Below are 24,992 nucleotides of genomic sequence, written 5' to 3' on the forward strand. Positions count from 1 at the left end.
GAAGGGAATGAAGGCGGTAACCCAAAACGAGGAGTGATCTCTCTCTCTCTCTCTCTCTCTCTCTCTCAAGTAAACTGGTATGAGAATTTATTTGTCAAACCTATGTCAAAAGATTATTTCATTACATTTTATTATCAGAGGTCAAACAAATTGGAATCTTGTTTCCAAGTAGATCAACAGTCCACTTGTGTCATGGCTACTGTCTCTAAGGAACTTGTGTTTGTTGAGGCCTGACATACCCTCATGTTTTAGTAACAGAACATATTTGAGATTAAAGACCCAAGTCACGGAGGAAAATGCAGAGCCTATACCAGGCTGCTGGCCGGATTCTTGTGACTTTGGGGGCTCTCAGTGTTTTCTCTGGAGTTATTGCTTTCTTCCCAGTCTTTTCTTACAAGTTTTGGTTCACAGGATGGAGTGTCTGGATTGCTTGTCCCATTTGGAATGGAGCTTTGGTAGGCAAACATTTTATTACCTATATTGAGAGAATACAGGAAGGAGGAAGGGAAAGAGGAAACAGAATAACATGTTCTTTTTTAAGTTTCCCAGCAATATGAAAAAGTCAACGTTCTGCAGAACTCACCTTAGAACATTAGTTTCTATTATTTGCATTTTAAATGTGGAATTTTTCTTAAAATCATTTTATCATGTCTACTGTATCTTATGTAAACTAGAACATAAATACTGTTTAAGAAATTCTTAAAAAGTTATTTTATTTTAATTCCCTCCCCTTGATATTCTGAGAAATTGAAATATCTTGAAGTTGGAATTAAAAATATATATTAGGAGTGCAGGAGAGGTAGAAGAGGGTAAAGGGGAGATAAATGGTGATGGAAGGAAACTTGATTTGGGGTGGTTAGCACACAATACAATATCCAGATGATATATTATAGAATTGTACACCTGAAACCTATATAGTTTTATTAACCAAATAGAGGCCCAGTGCATGAATTTGTGGATGTGTGGGGTTCCTCCCAGATGATCAGGGTGTTCTTGCCCAGTCCCAATTGGGGCCGGCTGGAGGGAGGGACCATGGGAGGCAGGCCTGCAATGGGAGGTTGGCTGTGAGAGCTCACTGACCATCAGGGGCAGCTCTTGTGTTTAGTGTCTGCCCCATGGTGGTCAGTGTGTATCATAGCTACCAGCTGGTCATCTGGTCATCCAGTCATAATGGTTACTTAGGCGTTTATATATATAATAGTGTCCCGGGGCATAAAATTCGTGTATGGGGGGTGGGGAGAAAGGGTATCCCTTAGCCTGGCCTGCACCCTCTCCAATCTGGGACCCTCAGAGGATAACTGGCAGTTAGACATCCCTCTCACAATCCAGAACTGCTGGCTCCTAACCACTCGCCTGCCTGCCTGATTGCCCCTAACTTCTTCTACCTGCCAGCCTGATTGTCCCTAACTGCTGACTTGATTGCCCCTAACCACCTCTGCCTTGGCTTCATATCTGGGACCCAGGATTTCCTTTTCCATCCAACCACAGGCACCCAGTATCTGGGCTTTCCTCTCTCTGGTCAGCCATAGGCACCCAGGCCAGCTGCAGCTGCAGGGGATGGGTGGGCAGGTAGCTTTGCCTGGGCTGCAACCACAAGTGCTGGTGCCCAGGATTGTGGGGTGGGCAGCTTCTCCGTCTACCAGGCTGTGGCCATCCACAGGTGTTGGCACCTGGACTGCAGGCGGATGGCTTCTCCATCTTCCTTGGGATGCAATGTGGGTGACTTCTCTGGCTCGCTGCAGCTTGGGATCACAGGGCAGGTGGCTTCTACTTCTTCTTCTCCCAGGCCTCACCCAGCCTCAGGTGCTGGAGCCCAGTTTCTCCATCTTCCACAGGTCTGGAGCGATGGGGGATGGGCTGCTGCCATGTTTTCAGGTTAGTTTACATACTCACTCTGATTGGCTGGTAGTGTAGTAGAGTGACAGTAATTTGCATGTTCCTACTTTATTAGTGTAGACTAGTGGCCCAGTGCATGAAATTCATACATGGTGGGGGGCGGGGTTGTCCCTCAGTCCAGCCTGCATCCTCTCCAATCTGGGATCCCTCGCCCCCACCTACCTTCCCCTGCCAGCCTGCTCACCCCCAACTGCCCCCCTGCCAGCCTTCTTGCCCCCAACTGCCAACCCCTGCCTTCCTGATTGCCCCTAACTACCTCTGTCTTAGTCCCACCACCATGGCTTTGTCCAGAAGGACATCTGAAAGGTCTCCAGATCTAATTAACATAGTATCTTTTTATTAGTATAGACTAGAGGCCTGGTCACAAAATTCATGAACAGCAGGGACTGGGGGAGAAGGGGTCCCTGTCAGCCCAGCCTGTACCCTCTCCAATCCGGAACCTCTCAAGGGATGTTCAACTGCCTAAACTGGCAGTTGGACATCCCTCTCTCAATCTAGGACCGCTGGCTTCTAACTACTCACCTGCCTGCCTCCCTGCCTGCATGCCTGATCACCCCTAGCTTCCTTCCCACCCACCCCCCCCAAGCCTGATCATCCCTAACCACTTCTGCTTGCCAGCCTGATTGCCCCTAACTGCCCTCCATTGCTGGTCTGGTTTTCCCTAACCATCCCCCCTGCCAACCTGGTCACCCCCACCCACCAGTCTAAACGTCCCCAAATACCCACCCCTGCTGGCTTGGTCACCCCACACAACCTGCTGTTCAGTCGTTTGGTTGTCCCTTACTAATCCCCCTGCCATCCTTATCACCCCATGCAGCCTGTGTTCAGTCGTCCATTCAATTGTTTAGGTCATGACAGACCCTGGTTGTTTTTATATATTAGGTCTAGAGGCCCAATGCACAAAATTTGTGCAAGGGACTCAGCCCTTGCAGCACCAGTTTTATCCGGAAAGTTGTCTGGAAGGATGTTTGGAAGGTCATTCGACTGTCTGGTCTAATTAGCATATTATTAATTTATTATTATAAATTAGTATAGATAGATGTCTTCCCAATAAATTCAACAGAAAATATCAACCATGAAAAATAATTTAAAGAAGGAAAACAAGTAAAATAGCTTTGAGATTAATGCTTTTATAAATGCTGACATGTGTCTACATCACCCAGATTTGCAAGCCCAAAAATCTTAGTTCTCCCTCTTTTTTCTTTCCACACAATTGTTTGATCTGAAAATAATTCGAGAAGTTGGGTGATGGCCCGTCAGCATGGCTCAGTGGTTGAACGTCAGTTCAATTCCTTGTTAGGGCATATGCCCAGGTTGCAGGCTCAATCACCAGTAGCAGGTGTGCAGGTGGCAGCTGATTAATAATTCTCTCTCATCATTGATATTTCTATTTCTCTCTCCTTTCGGCTCCAAAATCAATAGAAATAGATTTTTTTTAAAAGGTTAGGTGATGAGCTTCACAAACTTCCCAGTTCCCTAGAGAGGTGGGCATGTGCCAATTAGAAATTGGCACCAAGTAGATACTCAGTGTCTGCTCATTGGATGATTGCACAGATAAAGGATCAAACTCGTATGTGAGATTCATAGGTCAAAGAAGTGAGCACATCTCGCACTAAATTTAAGGTGGTATGACTTAGGAGTTACAAAGGCCCATGAGCACAACAAATCCTTCTCCCATTATTTCCCAAGTTACCCGACTTTCACCACTGAAGACTAGAGAATTCAATTTTGGAGATTTTTGATCTTAAGAAGTTTTCTATTAAAATGTAGCCACTCTTGGAAGGGGCAACACTTTAAATCTTTTTTAAAAAATCAGACTTTAACTGGGGTAGTACTAAAAAGTGAGATCCTAGGGAATATAATTTTAATCTATTAATAGCTATTAAATAAATATGTGTTGATAGCCTCCTAAATGCTTGAGTTACAATGGAGCATAAAGCAAGGTCCAGATGCTAATGGAACTCAGACCAGTGAGGTTTAATGATGGTGTGCATACAGGGCAAGCCAGATGGTGGGAGTATGGAACTGAATGAGGAGACCATTTGGTGATGTTTTTCTTTTCTTTTTAAGTACATTATTTTACATTTACCACTCTGGTGTTAGCCTATAAAATGGGGTGTTTTACAGGTAAAGAGAGCCTATGTGAAATGTCTAACCCTAAGATATTCAGAGAGAGTAAATGCAACATGAACAAAGATTCTATATAATAAAGTGCTAATATGCTAATTAGACTGAACAGCAGAACAACCATCTGGACGACCTTCCAGACAAAGCCAGGGCTGCAAGGGCACAGCCCCTTACATGAATTTTGTGCATCAGGTCTCTAGTTGTATAATAAAGAGCTTTGCCAATATTAAAGCCCTATACAAGTGCTTTAATATCATGCCTTTCACTTACCAAACCCTGTGTTCCTAATCCCTTGCCACCCAACTCACTCTTTTAACCCATTCCCTGATGACTTGCTGAGTTCTCCATCCTGTTACCTCCTGGTTTCCATTTCCTGCCACTCTCCCTTAACTAATTTCTTTTCCATCACACTAGCTTCTTGTTGCTTTAAAAAATGCCAAGGGTGTGTTTCTGTCTCAGGGCCTTTGTACTGTACAGCCTGTTTTCTGCCTGAAGCCTCTTCCCACACACGACTTGTTTCCTAACCTTTACTTCCTTGAACAAATGTCACTTTCTCACTAATGCCTTCCCTCATTACCTTATTTAAAATTGCAGATCTCCCCCCAAAATGGCATTCCCTGCTCTATTATTCCCCATAGCCCTTATCATCATCTAATTTTTATCTATAAAATCTTAATATGCAAATAGACCAAACAGCAGAACAACCAAACAACTGAACTACTAGTTGCTATGATGTGCGTTGATCACCAGGGGGCACGTGCATGGAACATAGCAGGTGGCAGAGCATGGAACATGGTGGGTATTGGCTGCGCAGGATGGTGGAGCAGGTGAGTGGGGGCACCAGACCAAGGTGAGGCACTGGTTGCTGTCATTGGGGCAAGCCTCTGGTGGTTACTGAAAATTCTTTGCTTCTGTACACTGAGGTTTTGCTGGGCACTCATGCCTGCTGTTGGCACTAGAGCCACTGCTCACACCCGCTGCCATCACTCAGTGCCAGTCCTGATCACTCAGCACCGTTAGCGGGTTGAGTGGGGCCAGTATTGTCAGTGTGTGGGAGCAGTGGTGGCAAGAGCGGAGCTGCGGGCAGACAGGGGACCAGGGGACATAGCAGGAGGAGCTGGGCTGAGCATGGAAAATGGGCTGAGACCCACCCCTGTGCCCACTGCACCCCTGCAGCTCACAGTTCCTTTCAAGGTGCACAAATTCTTGCACTGGGCACCTAGTATACTATATAACTTATTTATTATTTGTTTGTCCTCCTCCAATGTTTATTGTAGAAGGGCAGGGATTTTTTTTCTATTTTGTTTATTGTTGTATTCCTAGCACTTGGAATAGAGAGAGCCACATATTAGATGTTCAATAAACATTGTTGAATAAGTGAATACATCTCATGCTGGTGGCACAGAATTCCTTTTATAGTTGAACTCTCAATAGGTTGCAAAAACTAAAGGTCAAGCTGGTATTTATACTAAAGCGGGGGGGGAAATCCTCATGAAAAGGAAAGTAATAAGAGTGTCCACTCTCTTGACAATGTTTAAATTTGGAACATAATTTCTTTTTCCTAGTTGAGTTTTCTATTGAACCACATCTCTGTCTGATCAGGGTCAACTTCAAAAGGTCTCTGACTCATTTCACAACCTTCTTTGCCAATCATTTCTCAACTTGCCTGCAAAGTGTATCTTCCCCTGGTGAAAAGATAATTTATACACTTCAGTCCTATTGACATTTCCCTTTGTAAAGAATACATATCACTTTGGAGACTTGTAAGAGATAGATTTTTTTACAAGTGGCACAGCACTTTGCATTTGTTCAGTGGCTTTCATTCAAGGCTTTCTAAATTCTTCACAAATATTGGTCCTCAGACTCTCCTACTGATATTCTGCCAGCCACGTGATAAGCAGTTTTCCTAGAATTTCCGAACAAGTTACTTAAAGGCATTGTCTGCTAGAAAGTATGCAGCAAGGAGATCACAGCACCTTACAGACTGAGCTCTACTTAAATCCCAGAAAACCTGGCTTGTAGATCAAGTGGGAATGAGGAAACCAAAGTACAATGAGTTTCACAAGATCTGAAACCCGGAGGGTCCAGTGGCTTGGCCAATAGTGAGCAAAAGTGCTTCACCCAGAACCCTGCTTGGAGAAGGGAACCTTGGGAGGAAGGTAGGGCTAGACCTATCCATGCAACTCCAAGCTCCTTCTCTGTTACAGGAGGGACTCAGTTTCACCATGGCTTGAGTATCTTAAGCTTCAACAGTCCTGTGATTTCTGACCACCCAATAGCCAATTTCCCCTTAGATATCCTAAGCTTCTTAATGTTCAGCTTGTCCAAAATAGGTTATCTTACCACCAAAAACAACAGTTTCTTCTCCTGACTTCCTTGTGTTTTTTCAAACCTTGAAGCGATGTTTGACTCACCTTTCATGTAAACTAGTGCTTCTCAAACTCTCATGTGCCTATGAATCACCTGGGGAACGTGTTGACATGCTACCTCTGGTCCTGGTCAGTGTGGCTCAGTTGGTTGAGCATCTTGTCATGCACCAAGCGGTTGCAGGTTGGATTCCTGGATTGTGGGCTCGGTCTTCAGTAGGGGTGTGCAAGAGGCAGCCAATGGACATTTCTTTCTTTCATTGATGTTTCTCTCTCTCTCTCTCCCTTCCTTTTTCTAAAATCGATAAAAACATATTTTTTAAAAATGCAAACTTTGATTCAGTAAGTATAGGATGAGGCCAGAGATTCTGCATATCTGACAAGTTCTCAAGGACCTGTCCTGCTGGTCTTAGGACTGTGTTTTGGGTTTTACTGCCCACATTCAGCCCATCCTCAGCCCCATTCCCACCCAATCACATCCAGTTGTTACCAGAGCCCAAAACTTAAGTTCATTCTATCTGTAAGCTCTGCCAAAAAATGCACAGAAGTTTCAGGTTTGCAGTAAAGAAAGGAAATCATTTATTAGAATTGGCAAATCTGGAGATGAGCAAGCTTGTGTCCTGAAAGAGCCTACTCCTCCATGGCACATAGATTACAGAGTATATAGAGCAAAATCACAAGACACTGTGGGTTAGGAATTCCAGGTCTGTTGAGAGCTGATTGGTCAGAGGTGAAATAGGATAATAAATCATTTCTTCAGGTTTTGGGCAATGTATTTTTTTTTAATCAATTGATTTTTAGAGAGGGGGGAGAGAGAGAGAGAGAGAGAGAGAGAGAGAGAGAGAGAGAGAGAGAAAGAGAGAGTGAGAGAGAGAGGCATTGATTTGTTGTTCTACTTACTTATGCATTTATTGGTTGATGCTCTTTTTAAAAAATATATTTGTATTGATTTCAGAGAAGAAGGGAGAGGGAGAGAGAGAGATGGAAACATCAATGATAAGAAAGAATCATTGGTCCATTGCCCCTCCTGCATGCCCCTTACTAGGGATCAAGCTCAAAACCCGGACATCTGCCCTTGATTGGAATCTAACCTGGAATCCTAGCAAACCAATTAGGGCCACTGGCTGATTCTTATATGTGCCCTGACCAGGGATTGAACCTGCAATGTTTGAGTACTGGGAGGATGCTCTAACCAACTGAGCTACCTGACCAGTGCCTATGTCTCTAGGTCTTGAGGACAACTCTGTGGTCAGTTCTGGAATCCGGAACCCGGAACCAGTTTTAAGGAGAGGTAGTCAAGGGGGTCATCATGTCTTACTGGCACATAACCGATGAAGATGTTATCTTTTTAACCTGCCGGGAGCTTAAACCTCGTGACCATTAGTCAGAACCAAGGCATTGTTTTCTGCTGCCTCGGGGGTCAACAATCAACCAGGTGAGAGACTAAGGTCAGGTCAGTAAAGTGCTGAGAAAGGAGGGAAAAATTATTGTTTTAATATTACAGTTTAAATCAAATCAAATTACAGTTTAAATCAAACTCAGTTTCAGAATCAGTTTCCCAGTAACTTTTTACCCCTATGCACTCCTTCCTCCTTTTCTCATGGTGCACCTACCTACCACCACCACCACCACCACCACCAGCTTCTTACCACTTCCCATCCCTGCCCAGGTTTTATTCCAAGATTACTTTGATAACTCAGCCGTGGGATGCTATCATTGGATTATAAAATCAGTCTGTGTGTAGCTAATGGAATCTAGAAAACATGAATCAAATCAAATAGAATATGAATAGAATAGAATAGAATAGAATAGAATAGAATAGAATAGAATATAGAATGAGAATATTAGAGTATATCACACAAAATAAGGATATTATTATTTTGGTTAGCTATAAAACTATTTCTTGGCTATGAGGCAAAAATATATTTCTTACTGTGGATAGCGATTAAAAGCCAATACACACACACAAAAAAAAAAAAAAAAAAATATCAAGACCAAGGCCCTCCAAAAAACCTCTTGTCCTCATTCCATTCCAATCCAACATGCTCATCTTTCTAAACCTCTGCTGGGTCAAGCCTATCTCCTTGATCAAAAACCTTTAGTGTTGCTTCACTGTCCAAAGTTTGGATATGTCAGCCTGAACTGTGAGGCCCTCCTCAACCTGGCCTCGTGTGGTTTCAAGCCTGATTTCCTACTCTTCTCTGCTAAGAACCAATCCTCCCACGGGTCAGGGCTCCTCTCTCACTGTTCCCCAAGAGTGACTGCTGCTTTCCTGCCTGTGCACCTGCTGCTCAGGCTGCCTGGACACCCTTCCCTCTGATTCCCACTGAAATCACATCTGTCCTTCAAATCCGCTGAGGTTGCGGGGCTAAAAAATAATAGTACTTTCCCTCTCACCAAGTTCTTCTAGCTGGGATAATAATCAGATTAATAGAGGCAGTGTAACAGGGGAAAATATAATTTTAATGCATGCACATGGGAATTAACATAGGCATAAAAATTTCAAAGACAGTGAGGCAACATTGGGTATATATGATATTTTAGACAAAGGAGTAAAAGGGCAGGGGGAACAGGGCTCTATAGATCTATTTTCTGAGTTGAGAATGGGCAATTTACAGGCAGTTGAGGAAGAGCAGAACACACCGGGCAGGCAAATTCTTGCAAGGCATCCACACAAACATCATGTAGCCAAAGAGTAAGTTTGGATCATAGTACTGGTGTGGTCTCATTGGACATAATTTACCACTGACCAGCCTCCAAATTCCCACACAGAACTTTGGGAATAGAGATACTGTATAGTTATTGGGGCTGGGTTGGCCGGACCTCACTCGAGCAGGAATTCATGCACCAGGCCTCTAGTAGATGTTCATAAGTGAGTAAATTAGCCCATATAAAAATGATTTCTCTAAAAGTTTCTATTTCTGTGTGACTACTCCCTGAATCCTTCATCTGCTTCTGGGAACTGCATCATTTACTTGAGCAATTTAAAGAATATGTGGGAGGGTTCGCAATTATCATGCCACCAGAGTGTTAGCAGCAACCATTGCAAAACCCAAGAACTGTCCCTAGAACTGCTCATAGAGCACGTCAACATAACAGCCCATGGAGCATGTCAACAGCCTGTCAAGAAGAGCTGAGGGAGGAGTGCAGGATGCCAAGCCCCGCCCCCTCCTTCCTCACAACCTGACCGCCTGCCCTGCTCTCTCCAACTTTGTGCCTCTCAGACACTCCCTCCTTCACCTTTCCTTTTCCCACTTGACCTCTCCCCTACCTCAGATCTCTTTCTTTTTTATTCTTTTCCCCCCTCTCTCTCAAAACAAAAAATTTAAAAAAGAAATAAAAGGGAAAGGCTGTGACTCCTGAAGGCACACTCCCACTCTACCTCCTATGCACAGAGGAGGGGGTGATGCAGTAAAGATGAGTGTGCTGGGCTCCTGAGCCAGCCACATCCTGCAGGGTGGATTTAACAAGTCGCTGGTATTCATACACCAGCCTCCTCCATGAAAGATCTTTTTCAAAGTTTTGTGTAAACAAAGTAAAATTCAAGCTGGCAGCTACAACAGCATTTTTTAGCATTAGAAAAGGCAAGAAACAGTTCATGCCAAAGTAGCTAAGGCAGCCTGGAATCTCAGCATCTGATAATGTCAGCTCTCTGTTTGGAGTTAAACCAGCAGAGGGGCATCCCTTTGCTCCATCTCCTGTGCTTCAGAGTTGCTCACAGAGGAGTGACGTGTCCTTTGAGCGCCTTGCCTTGCCTCTGAAAGCACAGACTGGCCGAGAGCTTAGCCAGCCAGTGTTACAGTCGCTCTTAATAATTCTCCTGTTTTGTTGTACTATTTATGCTGGCTCAACCTCCATAGGGTCCCTTGGAAACTTTTCCTCCTGCAGAATCAAGCCAACCTCTTTTGACTACAGATGGTTCTGTTTTTATCCATGGGAGTTTTATGGTATGGTGATGCCAAGTCTGGAATTTCAGGCTTAGCTACATGAGAAGTTTTGTGTGAGTGCCTGTGTGTGTGTGTATGCTCTCCATTCCCAGCTCTCGAATTCTCCAAATCCAACATTTAAAATAAAATATGCCAGGAAAATGAAAAGCTGGGTCTCAAAATAATAAATATGCCAGACCCGGGGCTACAAAAGCAGCATACCACAAAACCACATTGGTAAAAGCTCTGATTTTCCTCCTCCTTAAATTTGTTGATACTATATATATACTTTCATGTTTATTTTTCTGTCAAAAACTTTAATGGTACTATTTTTAGGCCTGCCCTCATTCTATATCTTATTTCAGGCACATCTCTTCCTGGTTTTCTCTCTCAAGCTCAAAACATGTTTTTGACTAGGAACAAATGATTTATGGGTTGGGAATAAATGATTTCCAGGCTCAATGACCACAAAGGTCTCCTTTATCAGACCCGGTGCCGAATCAAAGATGAGCCCAGAATTTTTTTTTTTTTTTTCATTATCTATTGCTCAATTCTGGTGACACCATTTCCTCCTTTGTTTAACTATTTTTATTCTGCACTTTGGGCCTTTTTCCTTCAATGGAGACTATAAAGAACTCTCTTTTGAAAAGCTGGATGCCACTGCACTCAGAACAATAAATGCCCCATCACACATTCATTCTAATGATAATCTTTGTTACTTGAGAAACAGGGATCACGTATTTGTATCCCACCAGCAAGCTTTTCAAGAGGAAAACATAGTGTTGCTGCTGAGGGTTTTCAGCGTTTTGTGACACATTTTCCATTCCAGTTCTTCCCATGTGCAGTTTTAGCAATTTGTAAGAAAGATGAACAATAAGTAATTAATCAAAACAGAACATATGGCAAGGGTTATCCCGCCAAGCTTCTATTGCAGCAACACCCTACTGTAGCAAAGGTTATCATCGCTATGGGAAAGGCAACACAGAAAACCAAAAAACGAGCTTGCATGAATCATGTTTTTATGACACTAATGGCTTCTCTTCCTCATTGTCATCATGGATGAAGAGGAGGTTGGAGCTATATTTCCACTTAGCCATTTGCTGATCCTTCCAGCTCATGGTAAAGTTGTCAAATTGTGAGGCAGATTGAACTCTTTCCAGAGCTACATTCTATCATGGATGTTATTTTTCCATCTTCCTTCCACAGGCCGTCACAGCTGGTGCACTCCTCCTGTTGGCTCACAAAGAATGGACCCAGCGATACTTGGTAAACACGGGGACATTTTCGATGTGAGAAATACCCAAACCTGTAAAGATTGGATCTGAGACAAAACTGACAACAACTGCCAAGAAGCAAGATCTAAACTTCTTCAGAGAGGGGCAGTTTTTCAGTTTCTTCATGCATTTGAAATTAAGGAGAGAACATAAGGAAGATTACATGGAGGTGGAAGAAAGCAAAGTGGGGATTGGATTACAGGATAGTGAACAACATTATGTCATCATGCCCTAGCCAGTTTGGCTCAGTGGATAGAGTGTTGGCCTTCAGACTAAAGGGTCCTAGGTTCAATTCCAGCCAAGGGCACATGCCTGGGTTCCGGGCTCAATTCCTCTCCCTTCCCCCTGGCCAGTAGAGTATGTGCAGGAGGCATCCAATCAATGATTCTCTCTCATCATTGATGTTTCTGTCCCTCTAGCTCTCTCTTCCTCCCTGAAATCAACAAAAATATGTTAAAAAAGAAAAAAGCGAAGAGCTTTCTAAAAAATAATTACATGATCTCTTGAGAATGGTTATGTCTTAGAAGGAGGGGTCTGAAAAGGGACATTTCAATGGTGTGTTAACCTAGATACACAAGAACAATAGACAGGATTTACTTAAAGGAAAGATATACTTTTACTAAAGAAGTTATGTGCCTGGAAGGTGACTACCCACCATAATCCGCCCATTTAGGAATTTATGATCAGACTAGAGGCACGGTGCATGAAAATTCATGTACTGGAGCAGGGGTCCCTCCGCCCAGCCTGCCCCTTCCCACCATCTGGGAGCCCTCAGGGGTTGGAGGTGACCCAACAATTAGGGGAAGGAGATCACACCTTTGTTGTTGCTACTGCCAGCAGCGCAAGCCTCAGCTAGCCCTTGTTTCCCTGAGCCTTGGGTGGCCCTGGGAGGCTGGGCAGCTGCCATCCGTGGCTTATCTGTGCCTTGGGCAGGCTCTGGGTGGCTGGGGGGTGAGGGGACTGGGGGATTCTGGAGGCAGGCATGTGGAGTAGCAGGGCTGAGGGGACTGGGCACTGCCATCTTTGAGGGTGGGGCAGTCAGTTAGCATATTATCTCCTTATTGGTTGTGGGTGCCACCATCTTTGAGGGCGAGGCAATCAATTAGCATATTCCAATAAGGATTCTCTCCTTATTGGCTGTGGGTGCTGCAGTCTTTGTGATGGCATAAGGGTCAATTAGTATATTTCCTCTTTATTAGATAGGATTACCCTGTGAGGTTACTTTTTGTCACTGGAATTGCCAGTCTTATTATAGAACCTCTTGTACTTCGAGGAGGATGGTTTGAAGATCAAATCTCTCCTAGTTCAGGATAGAACATAGAGATTGTAATTTTCAATGATAATTGAATTCTATCCAATCAATGCCTTTCTATGATGAATTTTATGTAATAAACTATGTTTTCAATTAAAATTTTGTATTTGACTTCTGCCCCAAACATTTTCTACATGTTCCTATGGTTATTGTAAGTGCTGTCATTTGGGGAGGACAGAACCAGGGTTAGTGCCACTGGGTTTCATTTTGAAGAAAGAAACTATAGGCTCCTCTGTTTTCAATGTTACATTTTCAAGTCTCAATTTGATATCTCCTTCTAATCTTCCTGTACTCTTTGCCCTTAAAGAAAGAATGAGGCTTGGCCGGTTTTGCTCAGTAGTTAGAATGTTGGCCTGTGGACCAAAGGATATCAAGTTCAAGTCCTGGTCAAGGATATACCTTGGTTGCAGGTTCAATCCCTAGCCCTGGAGGCAACCAATGTGTGTCTCTCATGTCAATGTTTCTCTCTCTCTCTCTCTTTCTCTGTGTGTGTGTGTGTGTGTGTGTATGTGTGTGTGTGTTTGTGTGTGTGTGTGTGTGTGTCTTCCTCCTCCCATCCTTCTGCTTTTTCTAAAAATATCAATGAAAAAAATATCCTGGGGTGAGGATAAAAAAGAAAGAATTTAAAGTCATAATATCTTGAATTTTAATAGCATGGAACCAAGTAATCCCACAATATAGATCAATATCTTGATCTCATTAAATTTATTTCTCCGATGGCTATAGCAGTGCTTCTCAAGCTTTAGTGTAGGTGTGAATCACCTGGGGATCTGGATAACAGGCAGATTCTGATTTAGTATATCTTGGTGAGATCTGAGAGTCTACATTTCTAACAATGTACCAGGGGGTGTCAGTGGACCATGGACCAAACCCTGATTGGCGAGGTCCTAGGATAAGACAGGGATTCTGTTTACTCATCTGTTTTCCCCACCCCAGACTGCCTCTCAACACATGACAGGAGATAAATAAATATTTGTGGAATGGGATTGATTTCATTTTTTGCCCCAGTTGACTGATGTTATTCTTCCATAATGTAGATAGAAGAGACACAAGGGCCTAAGGGAAGATTGTGACCCATTTCTCCTTCACTTCCCAGTAGGAGAGATTAAGACCTAGTATCTCTTTCTTCCTATTGCTAAGGAGCTTTTGGAAAACCTAGTTCCCAAAGTAACAATTTGTTTCTGCTTTATTTTCAGTGGGAAGCTAGTTTCACTTTTGTGATTCTGAGCCTTATGGGATGCCCACTTCATTTTGCGGTAGCCTTGGAATCGGCTCTCCTCGGCCCATATTGCTTCTACTCGTTATCAGGGGTTGCAGGCACCAATTATCTTGGTTATGCAGTTGCCTTTCCTTTTCCATATGCAAAATTCCCATCGGTGTGTGTGGACCCACCACACTATGAAGAGTACCACCTGACGCTTCAAACCTTGGACCTGTGCCTGAGTTTTGCCATGTTCTGTGCATCCCTGACAGTATTCCTCAAGCTCTCTGCAAGATTTATCTGGAACGGACACATAAATGTAAGTTTCAAAAAAGGGGGGGAAGGGGGCTGGTTCTAATTCTATCCTGAATGCTAAAATGAGAAGCCTTGTACGTTAACATTTTATTTTTCCTCTCTTATTCACCACTATATCCTATACAATCAAGGCAGCCAGTGGCTGGCACATAATAGATAGTCAATAATAGTTTTTGTAAGAATGAATGGAAATATGTTGATGTGATAACTAAAGGTATGGCAGTAGGTAGCACCAGCTAATTTTTATCTCAATGTGCTGTTTAAAAAATCTACTAATTGTGATAAATATTAAGAGCTTTGTGTGGAAATTGAAAGCAGCACCCTTCGTATTTTTAATATTAGTCAAATACAGATATCTTAATTTGACTTCTATCCCTTTCAGAAAGATATACACACTCTTTGGCTAGAGAAGACGTATGAAATTCCCCTCCTCTTTCTACTCCTACTCCAGCAGAAAGGCTGATATAGGCTAACATCAAATTCAGTTTCCTAACTTTTTCCTGGAGGGCTAACCATATTAACTGTACGAAATGATAGCAATGTGAACTGTGTATCAGTGTACCATTTTGCAGATAGTAAGCTGAGGCTAAAGAGTTTCTAGAACTTTCCCAAGGTCACCCTAGTGAGTGTAGATTCAAAACTCAGAGCCATTTCTCTTAATCAGGCCAGATTTATTCTTTACCTCCTTGTCACTCAACCTTTCCTCCTCTGCCAGACCATTAATATGCATGGCTCTGGCCCCCAGGATGATTACAGCAGAGTCATTGGGAGAAGAGCACAAGTGATTTCTGATACTAAATTCCTACAGATATTGATCCTGGGTTTCTGCTTTGTGAGTTGAACAGCTTCCTTCTGGAAAGAGCTATTTCCCAGGGAAAACTCTCATATTGGCTGTATGATTCAATTCAAAATTATATTAGGATCAGGTGAATTTAAAGTATATTTTTATTGATTTCAAAGAGGAAGGGAAAGGGAGAGAGACATAGAAACATTAATGATGAGAGAGAATCATTGATTGGCTGGGAATTGAGCCTGCAACCCAGGCATGTGCCCTGGCCAGAAATCAAACCTGTGACTTTCTGGTTCATAGGTCAATGCTCAATCACTGAGCCACACCAGTCAGGCATAATTGGGTGACTTTAAGTAATGTTAACCAATTCTCTTTCTCCCTTCAATTTGATTCTATCATCAGCAACCATCAAAGCTAAAAAGATAAGAATTGACACTCTCAATGCCTTTTGTAGTCATTCTTGTCCTCTTGAAATTCTATATAAGTCTGCAAAGGAAATCCATACATTCTTCAGAACAGAATTGATTTTATAAGGAGCCTTGACCAGAGATGAGATGAACAGACCCAAATTACCTCCCCTATTGCATTGCATGCGCATCTAGAAGTTTAGTAGTTGAGTTTCTCCCTTGCTGTAAACATCCCAAATTCCTAAAGCCCTTTGCTAAAAGAAACATATGCCTAAGAGAAACACATATTTAAGTGTTGGCAGCCATAAACCCTCAGCATAGATAGTTAATCAGACACCTGATTCATTGCAGGCATGACACTCATAGCATCTAGGTTTAACATAGATAGAAGGCAGGGAGAAAAAAAATTTAAATATTTACAAAGAACTGGGTAAGTCAGTCCCATCGAGACCCAACAGGGAGGCAACTTAAAGTGCCTGGGGAAAAAAGAGAAGTAATTGAAAACAGAGCAAAGTTCTCCAACTTCAGAGTTTTGCCTTGGCCCATCTTGCTCAGGATATGGTGAGTGATTTCTAAGCTAGGTATAGAATCCAGCACAGCTACAGAGTGAGGCAACAGTAGGGTTACAGTTGTTCATATGGAAAATAATACAAAATTAATAAATCATAGTTCAAGAACTGTAAACCTACTTTTGTCCCACCCTGTACAACATGTTCCTCCAAGTGGATCCGTGGCATCAGAATCTTGTTAAACCAGATTTTTGGATCTAACCCAAGACCATTCCTACTAGGTCAGAAACTCTGGGCTCGAAGGCAGGGAATGTGCGTTTTTAACACATGACCCAAGAGATTCTGATGAAAATTCTCTTCCTAGCACAAAATTATCTTAGTGTCACTTCTGGACAGAATCTCAGTTTTTCCCATCTGCATAGAATGCAGCATTAGTTTGGGGGAGAATTCCAGATAAATTTAATAAGAGCATGTCTTTGGTGAGTGTTTTTGGATAAGTTGACACCACATTACTCCACAGTGGTGGAAGATCATGTTTCATTAGGGAGGATGAATAGCTGACATGGGGGGAGATGATGTTAGGTATTAATAACTAGCACTGCCCCAAGCCCACAAGGAGCACAGGCAGGGTGCGCAAACTTGTTATGGTGTAGAAATTTGAGCCATATTACACACAATTTCTAGCATTAAAATAAATATATTAATTTATAAATGTATTAATTTCTTAGAAGGAAAGGTGGGTCATTTGTTGGGATACAGAATTCTATATAGTAATTCTATTTTAATGAACCTCCATATAATTACATTGTTAGATTCCTCACATGCTAAAAGGAATAAGTAATATTTTAAAATTTAATTGAAAACTATATTGACTATTGTAAAAATATGCTGCTAATTTCTGCTTCTTTCATATATAAACAAAACACAAAAAATGCTTTTAAAAGCTGCACTTTTAAGTGTCTGCCTGAAAATTAAAATTCTCTTATGTGAATATAGTACATATCAAGAAACTCAAGAACTAGGAAAATTTGTAAAAAAGAAAAAATGATGGCTTGAAGGAAGATTTGGAAAAAATTGTAGTTGTACTTTTTTATTGTAGTACAAAATAAAATTTTTAGATACATTTGTCATGATCAATATTTTAGAAAATATCTTTCTAAGCATTTTTTTCTGTAAGTTCAAAAAGTTTTCAGAAATGAATCAAACAACCCTTAAGATTTACCACACTCATTATTTCTTAAACTTGAAGTCATCTTGCATCCCAGTCAGCTGCTATAACAAAATACCATAGATGGAATGGCTTAACACATTTATTTCTCACATTTCTGAATGTAGGAGGCCCAGGATTATGATTGGTTTTTGGTGAGCCCTCTCTTCCTGGCTTATGGATGGCCGTTTTCTCATTGTGTGCTCACATGGCTTTTCCTGTGCCTGCTCCTGAAAATAGGAAGATCTCTCTCTTCTTATAAGGTCACTAATCCTATGATGGGGGCCCCATCCTCATGACCTCATCTAAACTTTATTACCTTTCAAATGGCACACCCCCAGATATCATCACAATGGTGATTAGGGCTTCAACATATGGATTTGGGAGGGGGATAGGGCACAAACATTTGGTAACATCCTGCTGAAGGTCACACAGTGATGATGTATGAGCGTGCAGTCTATTGATACCCAACCAAAACCACAGGGAGAAATGCTTGAGTCACAAAGGGTTTGGTGATTTTGATAAACACTTATAAAGGCATTGTGTGAGTGCTGCAGACTAAATGTCTGGCCTGGCCAGCGTGGCTCACTGGTTGAGCTTTGACCTATGAGCCAAGAGGTTACAGTTTGATTCCCCGTTCAGGGCATATTGCCCGGGTTGCAGGCTTGATCCCCAGTGGTGGATATGCAGGAGGCAGCCAATCAATGATTGTCTCTCATCATTGATGTTTCTAGCTCTCTCTTTTTCCCTCTCTGAAATAAATTTTAAAAATGTCCATGTCACCCTTCCCAAATTCATATTGAAGCCCTTAGTCCCACTGTGATGGCATTAGGAGGTGGGGCCTTTGGGAGGTAATTAGGCTTAGATGAGGTCAGAAGGGTAGAATCTCCATGATGAGATTAATGCCCTTATAAGAGGATGAGGAGACCCAGCTATATCCCTCTGTTCACCAAGTAAGGAGAGATAGCCACCACCTTGATCTTGGACTTCCACCCTCCAGAAGGAAGAGAAATAAATGTTTGTTGTATAAGCCATCTAGTTTATGGTAGTCTGTTATAGTAGCCGAGCTGGCTAAGACAGTGAGTGCTTCCAAATTTTAAGGCCCTCGTGGGAAGGGGTGGACCTGGGAAAGGAGTAGGAGCTCCCTGCTTGTGTGACTCCTTGCACGCGGGCTGAAATGACCCTGTCGGCTTAGGACACAACGCAGGAAGCAAATGCGCATAACACAGAATTTAAGTCAAGAAACTAAATCATAGCCAGAATTGTCTACATTCTTGGTTCAGTAAGTCATCGAGTGATGGGAAAGAAAAGAATTGGGACACAGACGCACTGCAGCTGTCCCCTGCAGCAACTCTGCCCCTCCCCCATGGAATGGAATGGCTTCATTTGTTTTCCTTTCATTATTCATTGTTATGTTTGGGGGTTTTTTTGTGTGTGTTCTTAATGAAAGGGGGAAAGAAAATATTTTCCCCTTTATCCTGGGAGATGATTTTTTTTTTCAATGAATTGAGAAATACTTGCTTTCCATAAAAGATGTAGGTAAACCCTTTAAATGCAGTTTGAAAACATATCGGGACAGAATATTTATCAGTGGAGGACTCTCCTCCTAAAATGAAGACAAATTAGCAAGCAGTGATATCCTGGCTTATAATCTTCCAGTGGACCTGCACTGCATCGTTAGCGATATAAATGCAACATAACAATATAAATATGTTTTGAAATAAGTTTACCTGTGACTCTCATCCTCAAAGTCTGAGGCCTCCTGTTGAGCTATAGTAGATCTTTCTGGTGCCTCTGGTAGCTAAATCCCCTTGAGTTACTCAAGTAAAACTCAAGCAGTACCACGGAACAGTGAGAATCCCTTGTACTTCTTCCTTGCAAATTCCATTATGTGGTCTCTTCAAATTGATCAGTAGAAAAATTAAAATCTGGGTGGGGGGTGGGGGGGAGGGGAATGGGAGATATCTGTAATACTATCAACAATAAAAATATATTTTAAAAATAAATAAAATAATCTAGAAAAATATCACAATAATCTAGAAAAATATCACCATTACTATTATTGTGATCTCATCATTTTCTCTGGGATAATAGTAGCAGTGACATAAAACTGGATAATTGAAGAATAATTGTAGATGCTATTTATTGGACAGTTACTATTCTTCAGGTGCTTTACCTCCTTTATTCCTCATAAAACTTCAAAGCTCATTATCCCCATTTCCCAGATGAGGATGTTAAGGTGTCCATGTGGAACCAGGTTTCTCTCCCAGGTCTTGCAGGGTATGGAACCTAGGTTCCTCACAGCTGGGTCAAACCTCTTAGGTGATATATCTTCTTCACTACCTATTCCGTGACCTTGCATAGTATTGCTTTTCATGACCAATTTTTCTCACAGACAAAAAATAACTCATATTTTAGAATTGGAACTATTTTTTCCAGGGTATTTTTACTTTATTTAATCAGTAGAACCATGCCAAGGGTGACAGCCACTTACTAAGGGAAGGGATGAGACTGAAGTATTGTATTAAAATGTGCTTGATTTTTTTTTTTTAAGAGAGAGCAATAGGTAGGGTGGGGTTAATAAACTGAGAATAGCCTTTTGTCAAGTTTTACTTTATAAATTATTATCAACATATTTTTCCTTTTGACATGAAGTCAGTTTAGTCTTTTAATATAAAATATTGCTCCTTATTCTTTTTTAAATATATCTTTTATTGACTTCAGAAAGAAAGTGAGAGGGAGAGAGAGATAGAAGCATCAAGTGATGAGAATCATTGATTGCCTCTTGCACAGCAACCTGGGCATGTGCCCTTGACCAGAATCAAACTTGGGACCTTCAGTCTGCAGGCCAACACTCTATTCATTAAGTCAAACTGACTAGAACGCTCTTTATTCTTAATGCAAAATGTTATTATTAATATATTTAAAATCAAAATGTGTTATACTTTAAACTAATAAGAAATATATTTAAAACAAAAAAAATGTTTTCTAAAAAGGCAGAAATTTGAGTAGAAATCAGAAATCTCCGTTCTCTATTATCATATAAATTCAGTTTTCAACAAAGAAAACTAAATTTATACTAGTGAATATTTCAGAATGATCATAGTGGTGCTAATATGTGAGCACAAAACCATTTAGAAATATAATAATGTGAGAGACTTTAAACTCCCTCTCACTTTCTAATTAAAGAGGAAAATACTTGATGGCTATTATTGGTTGCCTGAGTTAAACTCACTCCCCTTTCCCCCCCCCCTCCCTGCCCCCAACCCAGCCCCACCCTCCATAGGAAAGAAAGGAGGGAAACAGAGGAAGTAATTAGGGTGAAAAACAATGGGGTTGTGTAGGGTGGGGAATGATATAATGACACTTCCCCTCCAAACTGACCCTGGGAGCCAGTGGGGACTGTGTACAAGGCAGTTCAACCCTGCACACATCAGTAGATGAACTTTGACTTCCTCATCTCTAAGACCTTAGTGTGGCCAGCCAGATCTTAAGACCTTTCCAGATCTGTCTCAGCCTGTGATTTCTATTCCATGAAGAAGATTAACATTCACAAAGGAGAAATGTGAGCAACAATGGCTGGCTCTTTACCTGCCCATGCTACACAGATATGTGGCTGGGGTACACCACATGGTCTTACTATGCTAGCTCAAGAAGTCATATATGCAAGCAATATTATTCATGAGAGATGGTATGAGAATTGTTACAGATTCCCAGATCACTTTAACCATTTTAGAAAAAAAAAAAAATAGCTTTCTTTGCTTAACATTTAATTTGTCATATTGAACCAACCAGAATTGTCTTCTTGGCTGTCTTAAAAAACAAACAAATAACTTACCATTATATTATTGAATTAGTAAGAAACTCCAATTTATTTGCCAAAAACAATTTATTTTAAAATGTTTTTCTTCTCTTGCATCACATAACTAACCTAGATGAAAAGAAAAGCTGCCAGTTAAAGCAATGAATTATGAGGTACCTATTAAAAAAAGGAATATATTTTCTTCATTAGTACTGTACAAGACTTTTTTCTTGTCATGTGTCAAGGAGAATGAACCCAAAGCCCTAAATACAATATTCATTACTTGTACCTGTTCCTCTACATTTATTGAGCATATAGTAAGTGAAAATATTATGCCAAAGGCTAAAGGGTAGAGACAGAGAGATGAATAATACACATTCAGGTCTTCCCTTGACTTATAGGGTCTGAGAAGAATTGAGACTTAAGCCAGACTGAGACAATAGCCTAGATCCGTGGTCGGCAAACTGTAGTTCTCGAGCCACATGCGGCTCTTTGGCCCCTTGAGTGTAGCTCTTCCATAAAATACCATGGCCTGGGCAAGTCTATTTGAAGAAGTGGTGTTAGAAGAAGTTTAAGTTTAAAAAACTTGGCTCTCAAAAGAAATTTCAATCGTTGTACTGTTGATATTTGGCTCTCTTGACCAATGAATTTACCAACTGGCATAGATGAAGACCAAGATTTAAATTAGGGAGTGCTGGTGGACATGGAGAAGAGGTGATACACATGAGAGATATTTAGGGGGTAGAATCCAATGGGACTTAATAACAGCATGTGGGGCAAGGGAGAAGCTCAGGAAGTTTCAAAAGGGTTTCTTGACCTTGAGAAACAGGACAGAACAATTGGATTCAATGTGTGAGTCCTACTCTTTTCATTTAGGATAAATATTCAGTTTCATATCTCATCATTAATTAAAAGCCATTGTGAAAACTTAGAAGAAATCAGAGGACTTTGACCAATAAGGTACTAGATCTTGCCTTTGGACACTCCATGACTTTTGTTGGTCACAGATTAGATGAAAATGATAACTTGCTTTGAGTTTATAATACACCTAGTGCTAAGACAGTTTCAATCTAGCCCATGTTTATTCAGCAACTTTTCTTCCATAACAAGGATTGCCCATAAATGATCTGTAGATATCACAGCCCAATGAACCCCTCAGTTTTCCTTGACTGTTCCACAGCCTTTGAAGCTATGGACCACTTTCTCCATGAAATCCTCTTCCCTTTGACTTCCATAGACCTTTTGCTTTTGTTCTCTTCCTTCTTTATGGTTTTTTCCTCCTCAGTCTTCTTAGAAGGTTCTTTTGCCCTGCTCACTCCTTAAAGGCTGGTAGCCTTAGTTACCATTTTTGGACTGATGCCCCACACATCTATATATGTGGCCCAGTTTCCTCTCCTGCTCTAATGAGCTCTATATTTGATCATTTTGGGACACTCTCCTGGGTGTCTGCAAACACATCAAACTGAAGATGTTCATAATGGAGCTGATCATCTCCTTATCCCCAATACCTGCTCTTCTTCCTGTATCTCCAGCTCAGTTGCTAACACTCGAGACACTCTTAACACTTGGGGTCATTCTTGACTCCTCACACCTGAGTCAATCACCATATTCTGATAACTGCACCTCTTAAAGATTTCTCCACCGTGTTCCCCTTTCTCTGTACTAACTGTGATGGTTCTGGTTCAGCCGTCCAACTTCTCTCATTAACACTTCTGTGCCTCTAGTCTCGAAGCTTTGTTTTTCTTAAGATGTATCCTCCACATGAGCTCTAGAATGAGCTCCCTAAAGTTCAGATCTGCTGTTATTATTCCCCTGGTTTACATCCTTCTGTGGCTCCCCTTCACACTCAGCTTACAGCCAACCTCCTTCATGTGACCTCCATAGGCATTCAGCTCCTCTCAAAGAATGTGAGTTCCTTGAGGACAGGGACTGTCGAAGGTAAGCAGGAAATGTGGGACTAAGAATGTAGAAATCAAGAGTAACAGAGTCATGGCTTGCAATACTTGATGTCATTTTTATGTCTTTCTAGACATAGCTAAAATCTTCCCTAAACCTATAGCGGGAGTATTTCAAGTTTAAAAACAATTTACATGAGGGAATTTACTATGGTCACTGGAATCCAAGAAAAATCTCCAAGAAGGAACACCGGGGGGGGGGGGGGGGGGGAGTAGATTTGAATTCTCATACTAAAGAGCAGTGGTTTGTTGAAGAAAAATTGCTTTTAGTATTATTTATGACACGTGGAGAACCTGATATGCCCTGGTGCTTTTGGAGTCAGACAGTTTGAAGTATAATTATTTCCTCTATCACCTACTATCTGAGTAGCCTTGTGCAAATCAATATTGGACCTCTCTGAGCCTAAGGTTCCTCTTTTATGAACTGAAGATAACACCTACCTCACATGTTGCAAAATGAAATGATGTAATTACTACTAAGAGCCTTACACTGGGCATGGAACTTGATAAGTGCTCAAGAAATGTTGGCTATCTTCCCCTTCCTTCTAATCAGATTTAAATTCTTGGCTGCCATTCAGAAAGTGCTCTTTACCCTTACTGTTAATTTTCGAAAAGCCCTGAACCAATCCAAACCAGACAAAACAAACAGCAAATGACCAAAAGAGATATTCAACAGCAATTCCCCATATCCTTAGACAACCCTTGCCCACAAAAGTAACAGTTCTTCTTGACTGTTTTATGCTTACGCCAGAAATTTCATTACACATATATTTCTTTTTTATTTCTTTCTTCCAGTATAACCAATTCTGTTCTCTCTGGTGGTTCCTCTTAAATTCTTAAGTGGTACCATGATGCTGTTACTTGAGTCATCCTTCATTGGGTTCCTGTGATATAAAAAGGGGGCTAAATTAAATGTCAGAAGTGACATTCTATTCTCTTTGATAAATTGTTGAAATAAACACTACTTTATTTTTCTTTTTTTCCTAGGGTCAGAAGAACGGACAATAAATTTAAAGCAATGTTCCTCTTAAATTTGTTATATCTGTGGCCACGATTTTGAAATATTTGGCAAATATTTTTGATATTTGAACATTTTTCCTCCATGGGTTTATAAAATAAAAATGGAAATTATTGTGCATTTTAGTTCTTTTTTCTTGTTAACCTTGTGTGTTTTTTTTTTCTGATTTACATGTGATGATTTCTAAAAATTGAAATTTCATCATTGTTGGCATCGAAATTTTAAAACCTTAAAATATAAATTTGCAGTGAATTAATGTTTTCTTTAAATTTCTCTTGTTCCTGAGCGGTTTCATTAAGCTGTGATTCCTTCCTACTTAAATTAAGGAAACATTTTTCTAAGCATCTCTTCATTGCCATTAATTACCAAGTGATTTTAGATCTTCAAACACAATTGGAACCTTGAACAGCGGCTAGGCTATATGAGAAGGATCGCCTGCAGGGAGAGTATAACCCTCCCTCCTGGCCTCTCTGTAGCTCATCTCGTGACAAACAGCGTAATATTTAAAAGGGATCTTAGAGGCCCTTTAGGCCAACTGCTCCTGATATGTCCCAAGATCTATATGCCTCTGACAGCTCAACCATTCCCAAGAGGCAACCACAGCTGTTGAGTGTCTCTAAATGTGAGATGTCTTTCTTAATTTGGTCAGAAATTTGCTTCTTACCTTCTCTATGCTTTGGTCATACCTGTAGCTACTAACAGCACAATGGGATGGTTTTCAAATGTGATACCCAGACCAGTAGCTTTAGCATCACTTGGGAACTCATAAGACCTGGAGTCTCTGAGGCTGGGTCCCAACAGTCCGTTTTAGGAAGCCTTCCTCCAGGTAATTCTTATGCACTGGTGTAGTGTAACAGAAAGTGTGTGTGTGGGGAGGGGGGGAGGAA

At 41.3% G+C, this 24,992-nt stretch overlaps 1 protein-coding gene across 1 annotated transcript; it reads left to right on the forward strand.

Moving 5' to 3' along the window:
* The first annotated feature begins 256 nt into the window (after positions 1–256).
* On the forward strand, positions 257–24,224 carry TMEM212 (transmembrane protein 212). Its single transcript, XM_084875872.1, has 4 exons — positions 257–455; positions 11,522–11,581; positions 14,098–14,421; positions 24,075–24,224. Exons 1-4 carry the CDS (start codon positions 297–299, stop codon positions 24,093–24,095), a joined length of 564 nt encoding a protein of 187 aa, XP_084731998.1. The 5' UTR covers positions 257–296; the 3' UTR covers positions 24,096–24,224.
* Positions 24,225–24,992: the final 768 nt, after the last annotated feature.

Source organism: Pipistrellus hanaki (genome assembly GCF_964339955.1).
Source record: "Pipistrellus hanaki genome assembly, chromosome: 2".
NCBI lineage: Eukaryota > Metazoa > Chordata > Mammalia > Chiroptera > Vespertilionidae > Pipistrellus > Pipistrellus hanaki.